Source organism: Cyprinodon variegatus, unplaced genomic scaffold (assembly GCF_000732505.1).
Source record: "Cyprinodon variegatus isolate N-32 unplaced genomic scaffold, C_variegatus-1.0 Scaffold555, whole genome shotgun sequence".
NCBI classification, from domain to species: domain Eukaryota; kingdom Metazoa; phylum Chordata; class Actinopteri; order Cyprinodontiformes; family Cyprinodontidae; genus Cyprinodon; species Cyprinodon variegatus.
The window spans coordinates 272,385-285,924 of NW_015151008.1; the positions used below are offsets into that span (position 1 = coordinate 272,385).

General features: G+C 43.9%; 1 protein-coding gene across 1 annotated transcript in view; it reads right to left on the minus strand.

The window, feature by feature from the left end:
- Positions 1 to 13,540, minus strand: part of ttn (titin) — a 206,646-nt gene that overhangs the window by 93,673 nt on the left and 99,433 nt on the right. Inside the window, exons 102-119 of the mRNA XM_015391676.1 lie at positions 11,352 to 12,974; positions 10,861 to 10,911; positions 10,381 to 10,776; positions 10,022 to 10,300; positions 9,309 to 9,578; positions 9,076 to 9,215; positions 8,867 to 8,993; positions 7,818 to 8,084; positions 7,450 to 7,716; positions 6,972 to 7,235; positions 6,322 to 6,461; positions 6,006 to 6,132; positions 5,577 to 5,843; positions 3,852 to 4,118; positions 3,453 to 3,719; positions 2,940 to 3,079; positions 2,635 to 2,761; positions 501 to 643 (exon numbers count right to left, since the gene is read on the minus strand). Of these exons, the coding sequence (XP_015247162.1) occupies positions 501 to 643; positions 2,635 to 2,761; positions 2,940 to 3,079; positions 3,453 to 3,719; positions 3,852 to 4,118; positions 5,577 to 5,843; positions 6,006 to 6,132; positions 6,322 to 6,461; positions 6,972 to 7,235; positions 7,450 to 7,716; positions 7,818 to 8,084; positions 8,867 to 8,993; positions 9,076 to 9,215; positions 9,309 to 9,578; positions 10,022 to 10,300; positions 10,381 to 10,776; positions 10,861 to 10,911; positions 11,352 to 12,974 (5,162 nt within the window). The remainder of the gene's footprint in view (positions 1 to 500; positions 644 to 2,634; positions 2,762 to 2,939; positions 3,080 to 3,452; positions 3,720 to 3,851; positions 4,119 to 5,576; positions 5,844 to 6,005; positions 6,133 to 6,321; positions 6,462 to 6,971; positions 7,236 to 7,449; positions 7,717 to 7,817; positions 8,085 to 8,866; positions 8,994 to 9,075; positions 9,216 to 9,308; positions 9,579 to 10,021; positions 10,301 to 10,380; positions 10,777 to 10,860; positions 10,912 to 11,351; positions 12,975 to 13,540) is intronic.

Below are 13,540 nucleotides of genomic sequence, written 5' to 3' on the forward strand. Positions count from 1 at the left end.
GCTAATTGCTCTTACACAACCCAGAGAGGGATCAGGTTTCCTAGGAAGGTCTCAGGTTGCCTTAGATAACCAACATTGATGCATCTTTATGACATTAAATCCTTCCAGGGCCCAGCAGAACCAGCTACTACATCCACAGAAGCATCTAAAACAATCCCAGAGATAAAAAGCTGACATTAATGAATATCTACACTTCCAACCTGTCTCCTGCTGCGGCCTCTGGCTGTTAAAAATAAACCCACTGAAACGCTTGCAGGGCAGAAAAGGCTCCCTGCTTGCGTTATCTAAAAACCAGGATCGAATGCTAGGCTGGAACCCTGCACCTCCACCTGCAGCACCTTATATGAACAGGCTGGAGCAACCCAAAGCAAAACAGACAGCGAAGAGGAACACAGAGACCTGGACCTGGACCAGAGCTGGCGCCTGGTTTGGACTCCTGGGCTGAAGGTGAGTGTGTCAGGAAATGAACAAGCAGGTGTGTCAGATGTGATAAGACTTACTCTGTCGCTTGGCTCCAGCTTTGTACCCCCCAGGAACCAATCAACGCTGATGTCTTCATATGACAGCTCGCACTGGAAGGTGGCGGTTTCTCCTGCAGTCACTGTGACGTTCTTCAGAGGCCTCACCAGGGTGATCACCCGGCCTTCGGGTTGGGGAGAAGACATGGTTAGTCCCCCCCCTCAAACAGGTCAATTGATTGCAAGAAATCCCAACAGAGGAGCAGCAGATCCTCAGTGGCCAATCCTCATGGTGAATTTGAGGTGACGGCAGGCTGCTGGAAGCCCTGAGGACAACTGAAGCCAAGCGCCTGTGACTTGGCACTGAGAAGAGGCTCATTAGCATACGTCCTGCCGTCAGAGAGGCACAGTTGGCAGAAACCAGTAGGACGCAGGGTCACGGACCCCCCTTCCACCAACCACTGAGGACCCGTGCTTGATAAGGCATACGGATACTAAAATAACTGAGTTGCCTGATTGGCTAACAGCCCACGTCTGCCAAAACCATGAGGGGAAGCCAGTCTGTTCCTGTCAATCACCCTGCCTGCATTTTCCCTGTAAACAGAGAAAGTGAAGCTCCTGGCAGGAGTTATCCAACGCTCCACTCATATAATCGTCCACAGCTGTGGTTTGTGCAACCTGTTTCAGAACGTTTAGGTAACGCTGGCCAAGTTGAGCTTCAGGATGTCCGTTTGGATTAACCAACAGTTTGAAGTATTTACAACAGCCTTCCTGGCATGCCTGAATTAAAACCGTTTACAGGCAGTTAAAGTGTCTGACAGCGTTGGTGACAGCCAGCTATGTTTATACGCTTCATCTTCTAACATGTGAGCTTAACTGTTCATGATGTCTGGCAGCAGTTTAACAATAAAATGCCGCTTTGACATCATCAGTGTCTACGTAGATTTTAGTTCTGATTCTGCACGTCTAACTTCCTGTGACTCAGCATGAAGCCGAGATATTTCCTGTTTGTCTCTTTAGCCTAACTTTACCCATTGACATTAATCTATTCCTTGACTTATCCTGCAGCACATTCAAGAAAATGATCTTTCACTTCCTTTTTTTCCCAGTTTGCCATGTTGCCATTCTTTCTTTAGGTTTTCCTTTTTCCAATTCTTCCTGAAAACACATCTTAGCCACAGGTCTCCAATCTTCTCTATTGGGAAAAGTTCGGATTGAAGCGAGGTCAGTCAGTCTCCATTGGGTGTACCCTCTACTTCCTCTTTTGCATTTGTGCAGCATTGCCCTGATGCAGATCAGTGTTTGAAGGCAGCAGATTGTTGGCTTATCTTGTCAGAGAAGTGACGGTTCGCCTGATTCAACCCCATTCCCCCACAGACTGCTAGCAAAGAACAACCTAGATGTCTATTCTAGTCTTTACATCTTTTATCCAAGAAACATCTAGACTATCTAGACCACACAGCCAATCCCAGTGTTTCATTGTCCATCCCAGTTCCCCTTGAGAACAGACAGGTGGATGTTGCAGAGCTTGAGAAGAGTTTCCCGCAGTAATCACCTGTTAATGAATTATGTTTTTTTTCCTCTTTCATAAAGACCTGTTAAGGATTCTCATGTATCTTCATAACAATCAACCGGTTGATTGAAAAATATCTTCTTGAGAATCAGAATCATCTCAACCTGGCTTTTTGAGAAACAGGTTTGAGCCTGAACAACAGTGATACGAAGGAATGCATGAAGTCCATGAGGTGAAATCTGAAATATCTTGGCTCTGCAGTAAAATACCACAGGATCTCTGCACTAATTAGGTTTGTGGCAGATAATTATCTATTTAATGAGACGATTAACCTGTTGAATCTTTACTCTCTGCCTTTCTGCTACAGCTACATGCAACATCTGAGGAGATGCGCCATAAATTGAATAACATACATATAGTTATCGACTAAAGTTACACATAAGAAGAGGGTTTTGATTGCTGGAGGAGTTTTCCCCCAACTTATATCTCATGGGAGTTGATTGAGATCAAACTGCAGCAAGAAAATCCAGTGAAGTCAACAAAGACAAAAAACACAGTAAGAAGAATAAGAACCCATAGAAAGAAGAATCTGGTTCAAAGAACCACCGGTGAAGACGAACAGTGGCTGTTTTTTTTAACAAAGCGGCGGTGATCTCTTGTCACCTTTGACTCTGAGATGAGCTGAAGATTTTGCATTCGCTGCAGAGAAGTCAACGCCGCCGGCCATGTCCATTTTGCAGTTGAAGAGTGTCAAAATATGTCGAGCCCCTTCCTCCTTTATCTCCACATCCTGACAACAAACATCATCAATTTCAGCGTTCATTTAAACGGGAGTATTTGCACAGAAACACTGAAAAATGAGGAACAGAAATGCATCTAACTGAATCAAAAAGAAACATGAACTCAGAGTTCCTCTTTGGGAAACACGGAGCCGTTTCCCTTTGGAGGATCGTTCAGCGTTTTCTTACAGCAGATGGGTGGAGGGTCTCTCCCTTCAGTTTCCAGGTGGCGTGAACGTCATCCTCAGATATCTGCGTCTCAAACCAGGCCGTCTCGGTCTCTGTGACCTCCACGCTGTACAGCGGGCGGACAACCTTAATGTTGCGCTCTGTGGAGGTTCAGAGACGAGTTATGAGGAAAACCTGAGGGAGGCCGAACTGAGTGAGAGAACGACGTGTTGCCATGGAGACGACAGAGAAAGACAGTGAACATGAAGACATGCTACAGGTTGGGGTGTCGCTCTTATTCAGAGCGACTGATGGGGTGAAAAGAACAAGAGACGTGAGCTGAAAGACAGGTTTAAGTTGGATTAATCTGAGGAATCTGTTGAAGGTGATGGTTAGGGTTGGGTTATGAAGAATGAAAAGACTCGAAGTTCAGGACATGAAGATAAAGGATGGATATGAGGTGAGCATCAGTCCAGGTACAGGTTCAGTGAACTTTGCTGTATATCAGCTTCTGGATCTGCTGGCGTTCATTACCTTCGATGTTCAGGTTGGCTGTGGTTTTATCCGTGCCACAGTCGCAGGTGTATGCTCCCATGTCTTTCTTGGCAGATTTCTTGATCACCAACATGCGCTTTCTGCCATCAGATTGGAAGAGAACATTCTTGGACAAGAAAATTTCGGCGCCATCTTTAAACCACTTCACCTCTCCGGCTGCCTTGCTCAGCTCGCAGGATAAGACCACCTCATCCTTTTCGACTGCGGTGTAGTTCTGGAGCTTAACTGTGAAGTAGAGGTCGCCCTCTGCAAGTATACACCCGGAACAAGCAGTTCAAAATGGAGCTAAAACCACAAAGATGAGCTAGAAGGGCATAATGAATATAAAGCCTCATTGTTTGATGCTGGTCAAACGAGATCTGGAACATCGATACTAACCAAGAACAGTGAGCATCGCCTCTGACGTCTTTCCCATGGCCTCCACCTTAATCAGGGAGGTGTCATCGATGGTGACCTCCTTGAAGGCCAGCGTGTGCACTTTCCCCTCCTCCGACATGTGCACCTGCTTGCTGGGATGCAGGCGCACTTCGTTTCTGTACCAAATCACTGGAATCTTTTCATGAGAAATTTCAAAGCTGAACTCGGCGGTTTCTCTCTCCTTAACGGTCACGTCTTTAATCGGCCTGATAAATTCGAGTCGAATACCTGATAAAAAAATTACATTTTCAATATGGTATATACAGAGGTGTTCCAGGTGCCATCATGGGGATGTTTTTGTAAATGTTTGCCTGAAGCCCTCTAACAAACCCAAACGACTTTGAAAAAAGCAGTAGGAAATCATGTTTACCCATTGCAAACCTTAACGCACTTGAGAAATCGAAGGAAATTTGCCAGTTTTCGTTGTATTTCTTAACATAGTTTTTTGTCCGAATTAAAATGCTGGAAAATAAACAGCGTAAAAACTGATTAACGGACTTAAATCGGCTCTATAGAGCTAAATGTTTGCAGAAATATATTTCAGGTATGAAGATTTGTAAATTACAAGCCCATTTAAAATCATACATAGCATAATAACAGGCAGAATGATACACTTCAAGTTTTTTTTTATTAATATTGCTCAAGCAAAACATTGCTTATAAATGCACTGTATAGTAAATGCGTTTAATAGTCGGTCTCAGCTGCTTTTGTATAAATTACTGCATCTATATGGCATTGCATGAATAGGAAGCTGCAGGTTGGTTATAAGCAGCTGTTGTAATTCTATTGTAGGCTCTAGTCTCTCTTCCTCTTGACATTACTCAATAGTTTCTCTTCGGTGCTCAGGTCAGGCCACTTGGCTCTACATGTAAGGAGTAGTAACATCCTGGTTATCATGGAAGCTTGGGCAGATTAAGCTCCCTAAATCATCATGAGGGCTTCAGCGCTTCCTCTCCTTGGTCAGACCTCTGATGTTGCCTCTGGTCCTTGGTTGGCCCATACATGGAAAAACAATTTCCTGGATATGTTTGTGGGTGGCGGTTCCAGGTGCAGTCCGTTCCTTATGAGTCTCCCATAAACAATCTTCATGCTTCACGTCTTCAATTCTACGATAGTTTGTGCTGCTTGTGAAGCGGCTGATACTTTCCTCTTTTCTCTAATTATTTCTTAATACACTGGGAGATCATCATCTGTGAGCAGCCAGCCTCTTTAGCAATGCAGCTTTCTTCCCTATGATTGTGAAGACTTTAAAGTGGTAAAAACATTTACTAGAAAAATCATGTTTTTTGGTTTTATTTCCTATTCTTATTCCAATCACTGGCTTTAGGCCCTCATTAAAACACAGCAAACGCTTGAAATGTGTGTAATAATCTAATGCGTATTATCTTAAAATTTATTTTTAAATATTATTTGAATTAATGACACTTTTAAAAGGTTGTAAACTGAGCTGCATTATGGGGGAACCAGGTATTTACTCCCAGCTACAAAAAGTACTTCAATGTGTGCTCTATTAACTATATGAAGTTTTCTCCGTTTTGCATTTTTTCATTGCAATAGGCAAATATTTGCTGTTACTGCTCAGTTGTTTGGTTTGAAGGCTTTTAGCAAACACTTGGCACTCTTTTCTTAAGCGTCTATAAAAACCATCCCAGTGTGATAAAACCAAGTTGTACCGGCTAGTTGTACCTTTAATAATCAACTTTCCCGATGTCCTCTTATCTTCAGCTTCAAACATGTATTTGGCTTCGTCTTCATATCTGGCGGACTTTACGACAAGAGTGTGTAGGTTTCCATCTACACTGATTTCAAACTTATCGTCGTTTGACAATTCCTGAGTCCCTTTGAGCCAACGGAAGCTTTTGGCCTCTCGTGAAACTTCCAGCTCAAACTTAGCTTCCTCCTTCTCGTACACATGTACATCAGCCAGCGGTGTAATGAATGAAAGCGGTAGCTCTGTTGGTTCAGTCAGAAAGGATTAATCTCAAACCCCAGAAGGTGGGGGCTGATGGTGTAATAGTGCAAATCACTATTGCATGTATGATATTGCGTCTTCTCAAAAAGGAGAGGACAAGTGTCATCTTTTTTTCTTTGATCAGTTTAGAATTAGAAGCTCACCCCTGATTTTAAGGTTAGCAGAACACTTGGCGTTGGCGGCAGCAAACACAAGCTCGCCTGTCTGGGGCACTTTGCAGTTGTACAAGACCAGAGTGTGTTTGGCACCATCTTCCACAATCTCAACGTCCTGTAGATGGCCAACAAATGTCAGCATGTCACCCAAAACATGCTCAGTAAAAGGTGATCAGGTGGAAGGCATTAGTTGGTAGCTGACGGAAAAACTAGCATTTGCTCCATTAGGCATCCTTCTAAAACAATTTCTCTATAATAGAAGGGAATCACATGTGGCTCATAGATGTACTTTAAAAGAACATACAGCTGATGGACTGAGGACTTCTCCGTTCAGTCTCCATTGGCCGTGGACATCGTCTTCGCTGAGCTCGACCTCAAATCGTGCGGTTTCCCCCTCTAAGACTTCGGCGCCATACATGGGCCGAACAACCTTGATGTGGCGAGCTGGCATTAAAGAGGAGCACACATTTCTGTCACTGAAGATATTCGACACTTTGTTAAGAAAACAGCTGAGACATTAGCGGGAGAAAGTAGATGAATGTTGATGAAGAAAAAGGAAATCTCAGGTTCTGTGAAGATGCCTGTTCTGTTAGGATTTAAGAAAACTAATTAGACCATAAAGAACAAAATGGGCCCTCGAACAAGACCACCCATTTAGTTTTTTATGGAATCACGAACAGGCAATAGAAGCTAGTATGTTTGGTTGCTAGCACCACTCTGTGCACTCATGAAACTAGAAAGAAAATAGGATTCTGCTCTGGAAAAGACGGAGAAGGGCCAGAATTGTGTGGAGAAACTACACTCTTGCAGGACAACAGAGTGTAGTATCTTAAAAAGTGACAACAAATAAGATTCTTTAAATTGAAAAAGACATGAAGTGGGGTTAGAAGATGATGCAAGTGAAGGTGAGGATCCATGGGACTGAAGGTGCCTTAGCGGAGGCAAGTCGGTTACCTTCGATGTGAAGCTCAGCTGTTGTTTTGTCTGTCCCACAGTCGCACACATATTGTCCCTTGTCTTTGTCCCCGACTTTCTTGATGATCAGGGTTCTTCGCTTGCCCTCAGCCTTGACGGTCACCATCTTGGAGGCCTTGATCTCAGCTTCATTGTGGTACCACATGACATCAACATCTTTGCTGAGTTCGCAATCTAGAACAACTTCGTCTTTCTCTACTGCAGTGAAGTCCTGCAGCTTAACCGTGAAGTAAGGATCTCCCTCTGGAACAGGAACAGTTGTGTTGACTCTCCAAAGTGAATGTTTTGACAAACAATATGTGCAATAACAACAAAGACAGACAGTAGAAACACATAGACGACACAACACATCGTGTCTTAGAAAAGACAGACAGGTTGAGGTCTCTTTCGAGACCTCGACAAACAAACATGGAGACATTTTGCAAAGAAATCAAGAGTTTGGATAGTCTCCTTTTACCTATAACTGTCAAATTGGCCATTGAAGGAATTCCCTTTGCTTCTGCCTTAATTTGGCAGATATCATCTAGGGTCACGTCCTTAATTTCTAGCACATGTTTCTTTCCATCCATGGAAGTGACAACCGTTCTGCTCGGATGGATTTTTTTGTCATTCTTGTACCAGGTAACAGGGATGTTCTCATGAGAGAGCTCTAGCTCAAAGCGAGCTGTACTGCCCTCCTTGACGGTTAGGTCTTTCAGTGGTGAAACAAATCTGAGCCTGATACCTACAATCATATCAAAACAATGTTCATACAAGAGGAAGACACCTACTCATTGTTTAAACTGTGTCTGTGGTTATCTCCAGTGATGAAGAGCAGGCACTTACCCTCGACATTGAGCCTGGCTTTGGAAGCTTTGCCCAAAACCTCAATCGTATATTCGTCCTCGTCATCAAACTCGCAGCAATTGATGACCAACATATGCCTCTTTCCATCATCGATGATGTCGTACTTTTGGTCCGGGGTGATGATATCAGCCCCTTTGTACCACAGGACTTTTACGACATCCTTCGTGATGGTGCATTCAAACTTAGCCTGTTTCTTTTCTGGCACAGAAACGTCCTTCAGCGGGACAACAAAGTCCATCTCGATTTCTGGTTGAAGGAGGACACAGGGACAAAACATAAACAACAAAACAGTACGAAACAACAACACAACATTCAACAGTCAGAGCCTAGTTTACACAGTGCACTGGGAGCTACATCATAGTTGAATGAGTAGAAAGCCTGTAAGAGATTTCGTCTGTTGTTCTTGAGATGGACTTGTGGATTTCACTTGCCGTTCAGGTCTTCGACTACTTAAACAATGAGAAGGATCCAGTTATAAGAGGAAATGAATGGAAGGTCTTCCTGTGGATGTTGAAGGTAGATGCTGTCATCAAGGCTCTTTGTAGATTGGATATCAGATTGGAGTTGACGTCAACTTCTTTCTCAGGCGGCATGAAATGTTGTTGCTGGAAATTCTTTGTTTTCTCCACTTTGGAGGGAGCTTCAGTCTAATTCTACTCTGGTCTATGAACTAGAAACTGCTCTAAATATGAAACACACCCATTGAGTGACAGTAGGAGACACTGACATTAAAATAAACAAACCCATAAACATTTTTACACACAGACCCACTGACACACGAAAATAATGTCTTTTATCCAACTAAACACACAAAACGAGTTTTTGAGATCCTCCTCTTACCTGCTGGTCGCAAAAAAAGGAACAAACATTGAACTTGATTCATCAGCGCTTTAATATAAAGATCTAAGGTCCGTTGTTGTACGCCTTTGGGCTTTATTTGATTCCCTGTGGACCTTAGACCTTTGCCCCTAAAATCTACAAAAACAGGGTCCTTTGAAGTGTGGCTCGAGCCCAGCAGTGCATCTTACCTTTGACATTTAACATTGCAGTTGTGATGGCATTCAGGGCCTGGTAGGACACTTCCCCCGCCTGATCCAACTGGCAGTTTTTCAGTGTGAGCCTACGCACAGTACCCTCCATTTGGATGTCGCACGTCTGATGATTACATTGCACTGACGTTAAAAGAAGAACGAACACTAAAACATATTGTCTACAACTTTGGGAGAACAAGTCATACCGGGGATCTTGTCAAAACCTCTCCTTTAAGTTTCCATTCTCCTGGAATATCATCCTCAGATATCTCTGTTTCAAATGAGGCTTCTTCCTTTTCTATCACCTCAACACTGACCAAAGGCCTCAGGATCTCAGCTTCACGCTCTGAAAAAAGGCATTCCTGCTAGTAAATATACAACACCGTTGATACTAACCTGTAGGAACCATTTCAGGGATAACGGCGGACAGAAATACAACCTCCAAGTGTCAGACTGGCGGTGTAGATGCGTCCTTCCACCTCCATTGAATATTGCGCTACGTCTTCCGGCTGGCAGTTCTTGATAGTCAGCGTCAGTTCTTTTCCATCCTTCTTGATCTCAACCTTGTCAGATGGAGTGATCTCGTCCTCTCCTTTGAGCCACTTCCAGTTGGGAGTGTCTCTGAAGAGCTCGCATTTAAACGTGGCAGCTGCCTTTGGTTTCACATGCTGGTCTCTAAGTGGTTTAACTATCCAGTCTTTAATTATTTCTGTTGGAATCAAATATCTCTTAGTCAGAGATTGGTATGTTGTTCACAATGAGATAAAGTTGGAGATCATTTACAGGGAAACCAAAATAAATCCAGTCTAAAGGTAATTAATTAAAATTTTCAGAGTTAGAATCTAGATTTCTTTTGTCCATAGCCTGGCCCTCTCTCACATTTATCACTATTTTGGAAATTTAAGTGCCTTTTGCCTTTAGGGGATCAAGGAATAATGACCAGGTAGTCATCCAAAAGAACCCAACACCTCAGCTGAAGGGAAAGATGATGACTACTCCTTGTTACCCCTACGAAAAGGACACCATACCTCTTGGAAATGGAGACCAAGGGCTGAAGATCAATAGAGTTTAGTCACTTTACAACTGACCACCATACACCATTTTCTATTTCTAACTTCTTTCGGATTTTAATGACTCCTCCCAATGTCTTACCAATCACTTTGACGTTCGTGGAGGTCTTCACATCCTCCTGTCCTGATACTTCACATGAGTAGACGCCAGCGTCCTCTGGTGTGGAGCCTTGGATGGTCACTGCATGCGACAAGCCAATGATGTTGATCTGAATTTTGCCCTCCTTTTTCTTCAGGACTTCGCCGTCCTTTTTCCAGATCACGTCCTTCTCTTTACTCAGCTCGCAGGTCATGTAGATGGGCTGGCCCAAGATAGCAGAGGTCTCCGGGTCCAACTCTTTGACCCATTTTACAGGAAGCTCTGTGAAGTTACAGAGAATCCAAATCAGAGGTCGAATCTGACGCAGTTCGATTAAGATTATTGAAAGGAAGCCACGTTACCTTCAACTACGAGTTTAGCGGTGCAGGAGATCTCCTTCCCAGCGTTCTTGGCCACACAGGTGTATTCTCCAGTATCAGACAGCTGTACATCAATGATGTGCAGCTTCCGGTCTTTGCCATCAGAGATGAACTTGTGCTTGGGACTCTCACGCAGGTTACCACCGTCTTTCATCCAGGAGGTGACGGCTGTAGAGGGGGAAATCTCACACTCAAACACGGCAGACGAGCCAATGGACTCGGCCTCCTTTAGTACGATGTCCTGCAGCTTCTTGATAAACCTAAGAGGGACGGCTTTGAGCTTGAAGCCTGCAAAGCCTGGCTCCTCTGGTGGTGGGGGGCCCCTGCCTCCAGGTTTTCCACGGCCCCTGCCCTCTCCGGGGGAAGGGGTTAGCTTCGCTGAAAGACATTTCAAAAGCACAGCAATGAGTCTGAAACTGTGATTTTTTGAGTACTGGTGCAGATATTAAGAAGCACACTTACGTTTTAGGCCTCGCCCTCTGCCCCGCCCTGCTTCCTCTGCAGGCTGCCCCTCTGTTAGAAACAATCACTGTCAATCTGCTGCTTTTAATGAAATCACTTAGTGATTTTCTTTTATAAACAAGCAAATAGAGGGCTATAATGTATTTTAAGACATGAAATAATTAGATGATGATGGATGAGGGATTATGAATGATAACGTAAAGATGGTAATGACAGTGATGGTGGTATGAACACATGTTGGGCAAATGACAACAGCTTGGCAGACAAACGGAAATGACTGAACAAGAATGTCTGAGAGAGATGGATGTGATGGACATAAACAGCGACATATGGAGGAGATGACAGTCATGGTGTCAATCACAGGACAAGAAAATGACCCCGGAAACAGGTTTAGATGGAAGGATGGTGGGGATGGATGCGGATTATTTGAGGCATGAATGGAGGGTTTCTCTCTGTGACCACCCATTATGTCGGGACCACCACCACCTCACCTCTCCGGGTGACCCCAGGAACCTCCAGAGCACCTTCTTCTCCTTCACCTTCCCAGTCCTCCGAGCCATAACTGTCCCTCGGAACCAGCTCCCAGCCCCAGGCCTCCTCTTGATCTAGCTCAGCCTCTTCCTCGGCCTCAAACTCCTCTTCGAAAACCTCCTCCTCTGGTTGAGTAGCAACCTTCTTCATTTGCACAGCCCCAGGAGAGATCTCTTTCACCGCGGGAACTTTCTTTTTGTCTGGCTCTTCTGGTTCTGGTTTCTTTGGAACCTTTTTAAGCGTAACAGCTTCAATAGAGTCTTTGGGTGAAACAGTTTTTGGAACCTTTTTCAGTTTTTCGATGCTTGGTCTCCTCTCAGCTGGAACTGCTTCTGCTTCCTTGAGTTTCTCCACTTTAGGAGAAGGAGTCTTTTTAAGTTCCACCTTTTTGAGCTGCTCCACTGGCTTCAGTGCTACCCCTTCCTTCTCTTCCTCAGCCTTGGGCACAATCCCTTTCTTTGGTTCCAGAGTTTTGGGTTTGGGTTTTTCTGCGGCTTTGTCAGGTTTCTTGGGTGGGGACACGGGTGTTTTCTCCACTGGAACCACGTCTACTTCTTTTGGCTTCTCTGTTTTTATTTCAGAAGCTGCAGGTAGCTCAGGTTTCTTGGGCTCAACGTCTGCTTCTTTCACCTTCGGTTTTTCAACAGGACTGATGGGACGACGTTGCAGGTCTTTGGATGGTTTCTTGTCTTTCTCCTCTGCTGGTTTCTTCTCAGGTTCCTCAGCTTCTTTTGAAGGTTTGGAGAAGGGCTTTAGCTTAACACTTTCTATTTCTGGTTCAGCCGCTGGGATTTTCTTTCCTTTAGTCTGTACTTTAACTCCATCAGGTTCTTTCTCTGGGGTTGTCTTTGCATCTTTTGGTTTTGGCACTTTAGGCGGAGCTTCCTTTACCTCAGGGAGAGGCTTCTCTTGTTCCTTTGTAGGTTCTTTAGGCTCCTTCTCTCTGGGGATCCTGTCTCCCTTCTGGAAAGGAATAGTATCTCTATCAGGCCTCTCCTTCTTATCTTTCTCTGGCTCCTCTAAAGGTTTAACAGGCTTCTCAAATGGTTTAAGCTTGACCAACTCTGGTTCAGCTTCAGCTGAGGGCAGCTTTTTCACTTTCTTCAGTGCTGGGCTGGGTGGGGCAGGTTCCTCTTCTTTTGGTGCTTTCGGAGTTTTCTTAAGAGGGAACTTGTCTTCTGGTTTTTCCTCTCTAGGGACAGGCTTCTGGCGTGTCCATGCATCTTTGGGAGCTTCCTTGTCTTCCTCCCCTTTAGGCTCAATAACATCTGGTTTTTTAACCACGTCAGCTTTCTCTCGAGGTGTTCTTTCCGGAACAGTCCTTCTGGTCACCACCGACATCTCTAAAGCCTCTTCTTCATGCACCAATTCCTCAGCATGGAAAACAGTGGTCTTGGTGATTTTCTGAGGTTTTTCCACCTCGTCTGGCTCTTTCATGGGGGGTGATGGAACCTTCTTCAGTTTGACAACCTCGTGGTCCTCCTCCGCTTCCCTCACAACCCTGGTTGCTTTCTTCAAGGTGGGAATCTCAAACCTCCCATCCTCCGCCACTTGAATTTTACCCTTTTTTTGCTGTACGGGTTCTGAGGCGGCAAAGGTCTGACATTACTGAGTGACATAGGACTGACTTCAAGGCTCTTTAAACATATAACACACGTTTAACGTATACAAATATATACGAAACAGAGAGACACATTAAACAGATAATACTCAACATTTTCTCACTTTAAAACCACAAACTTTAATGAGTTTCATTTGAACACAAAACACCACATGGTTTCCAGTTAAAAAGAAAATGAAACTAGTTTATAAATCTTTTTACAAAGAATAATCTTATTTTACATTATTTCTAAGTCTTGTCACAGAATGCATTTATAGGATTGGGCGATTTAAAACTTGAATATGTTTATTAACCACAAATAAGCCTCAATTAGAGGCAGTCAGTTTTTCTAAAGATGTTTAGACACCTGTTCAGGAATCTTTGGCAACTTTGGCAACTCATACTGAAGCAATCCAACATATAATTTCCTTCAAATAGGTGCATTTGTTGTTGGATTGAGAAGAACGAACAAGAACAAGACAATTTATACTTAAAATGAGAAAACACAATTGCATTGTCTTATTTTAAGTGCATATTATCTAATTGTTT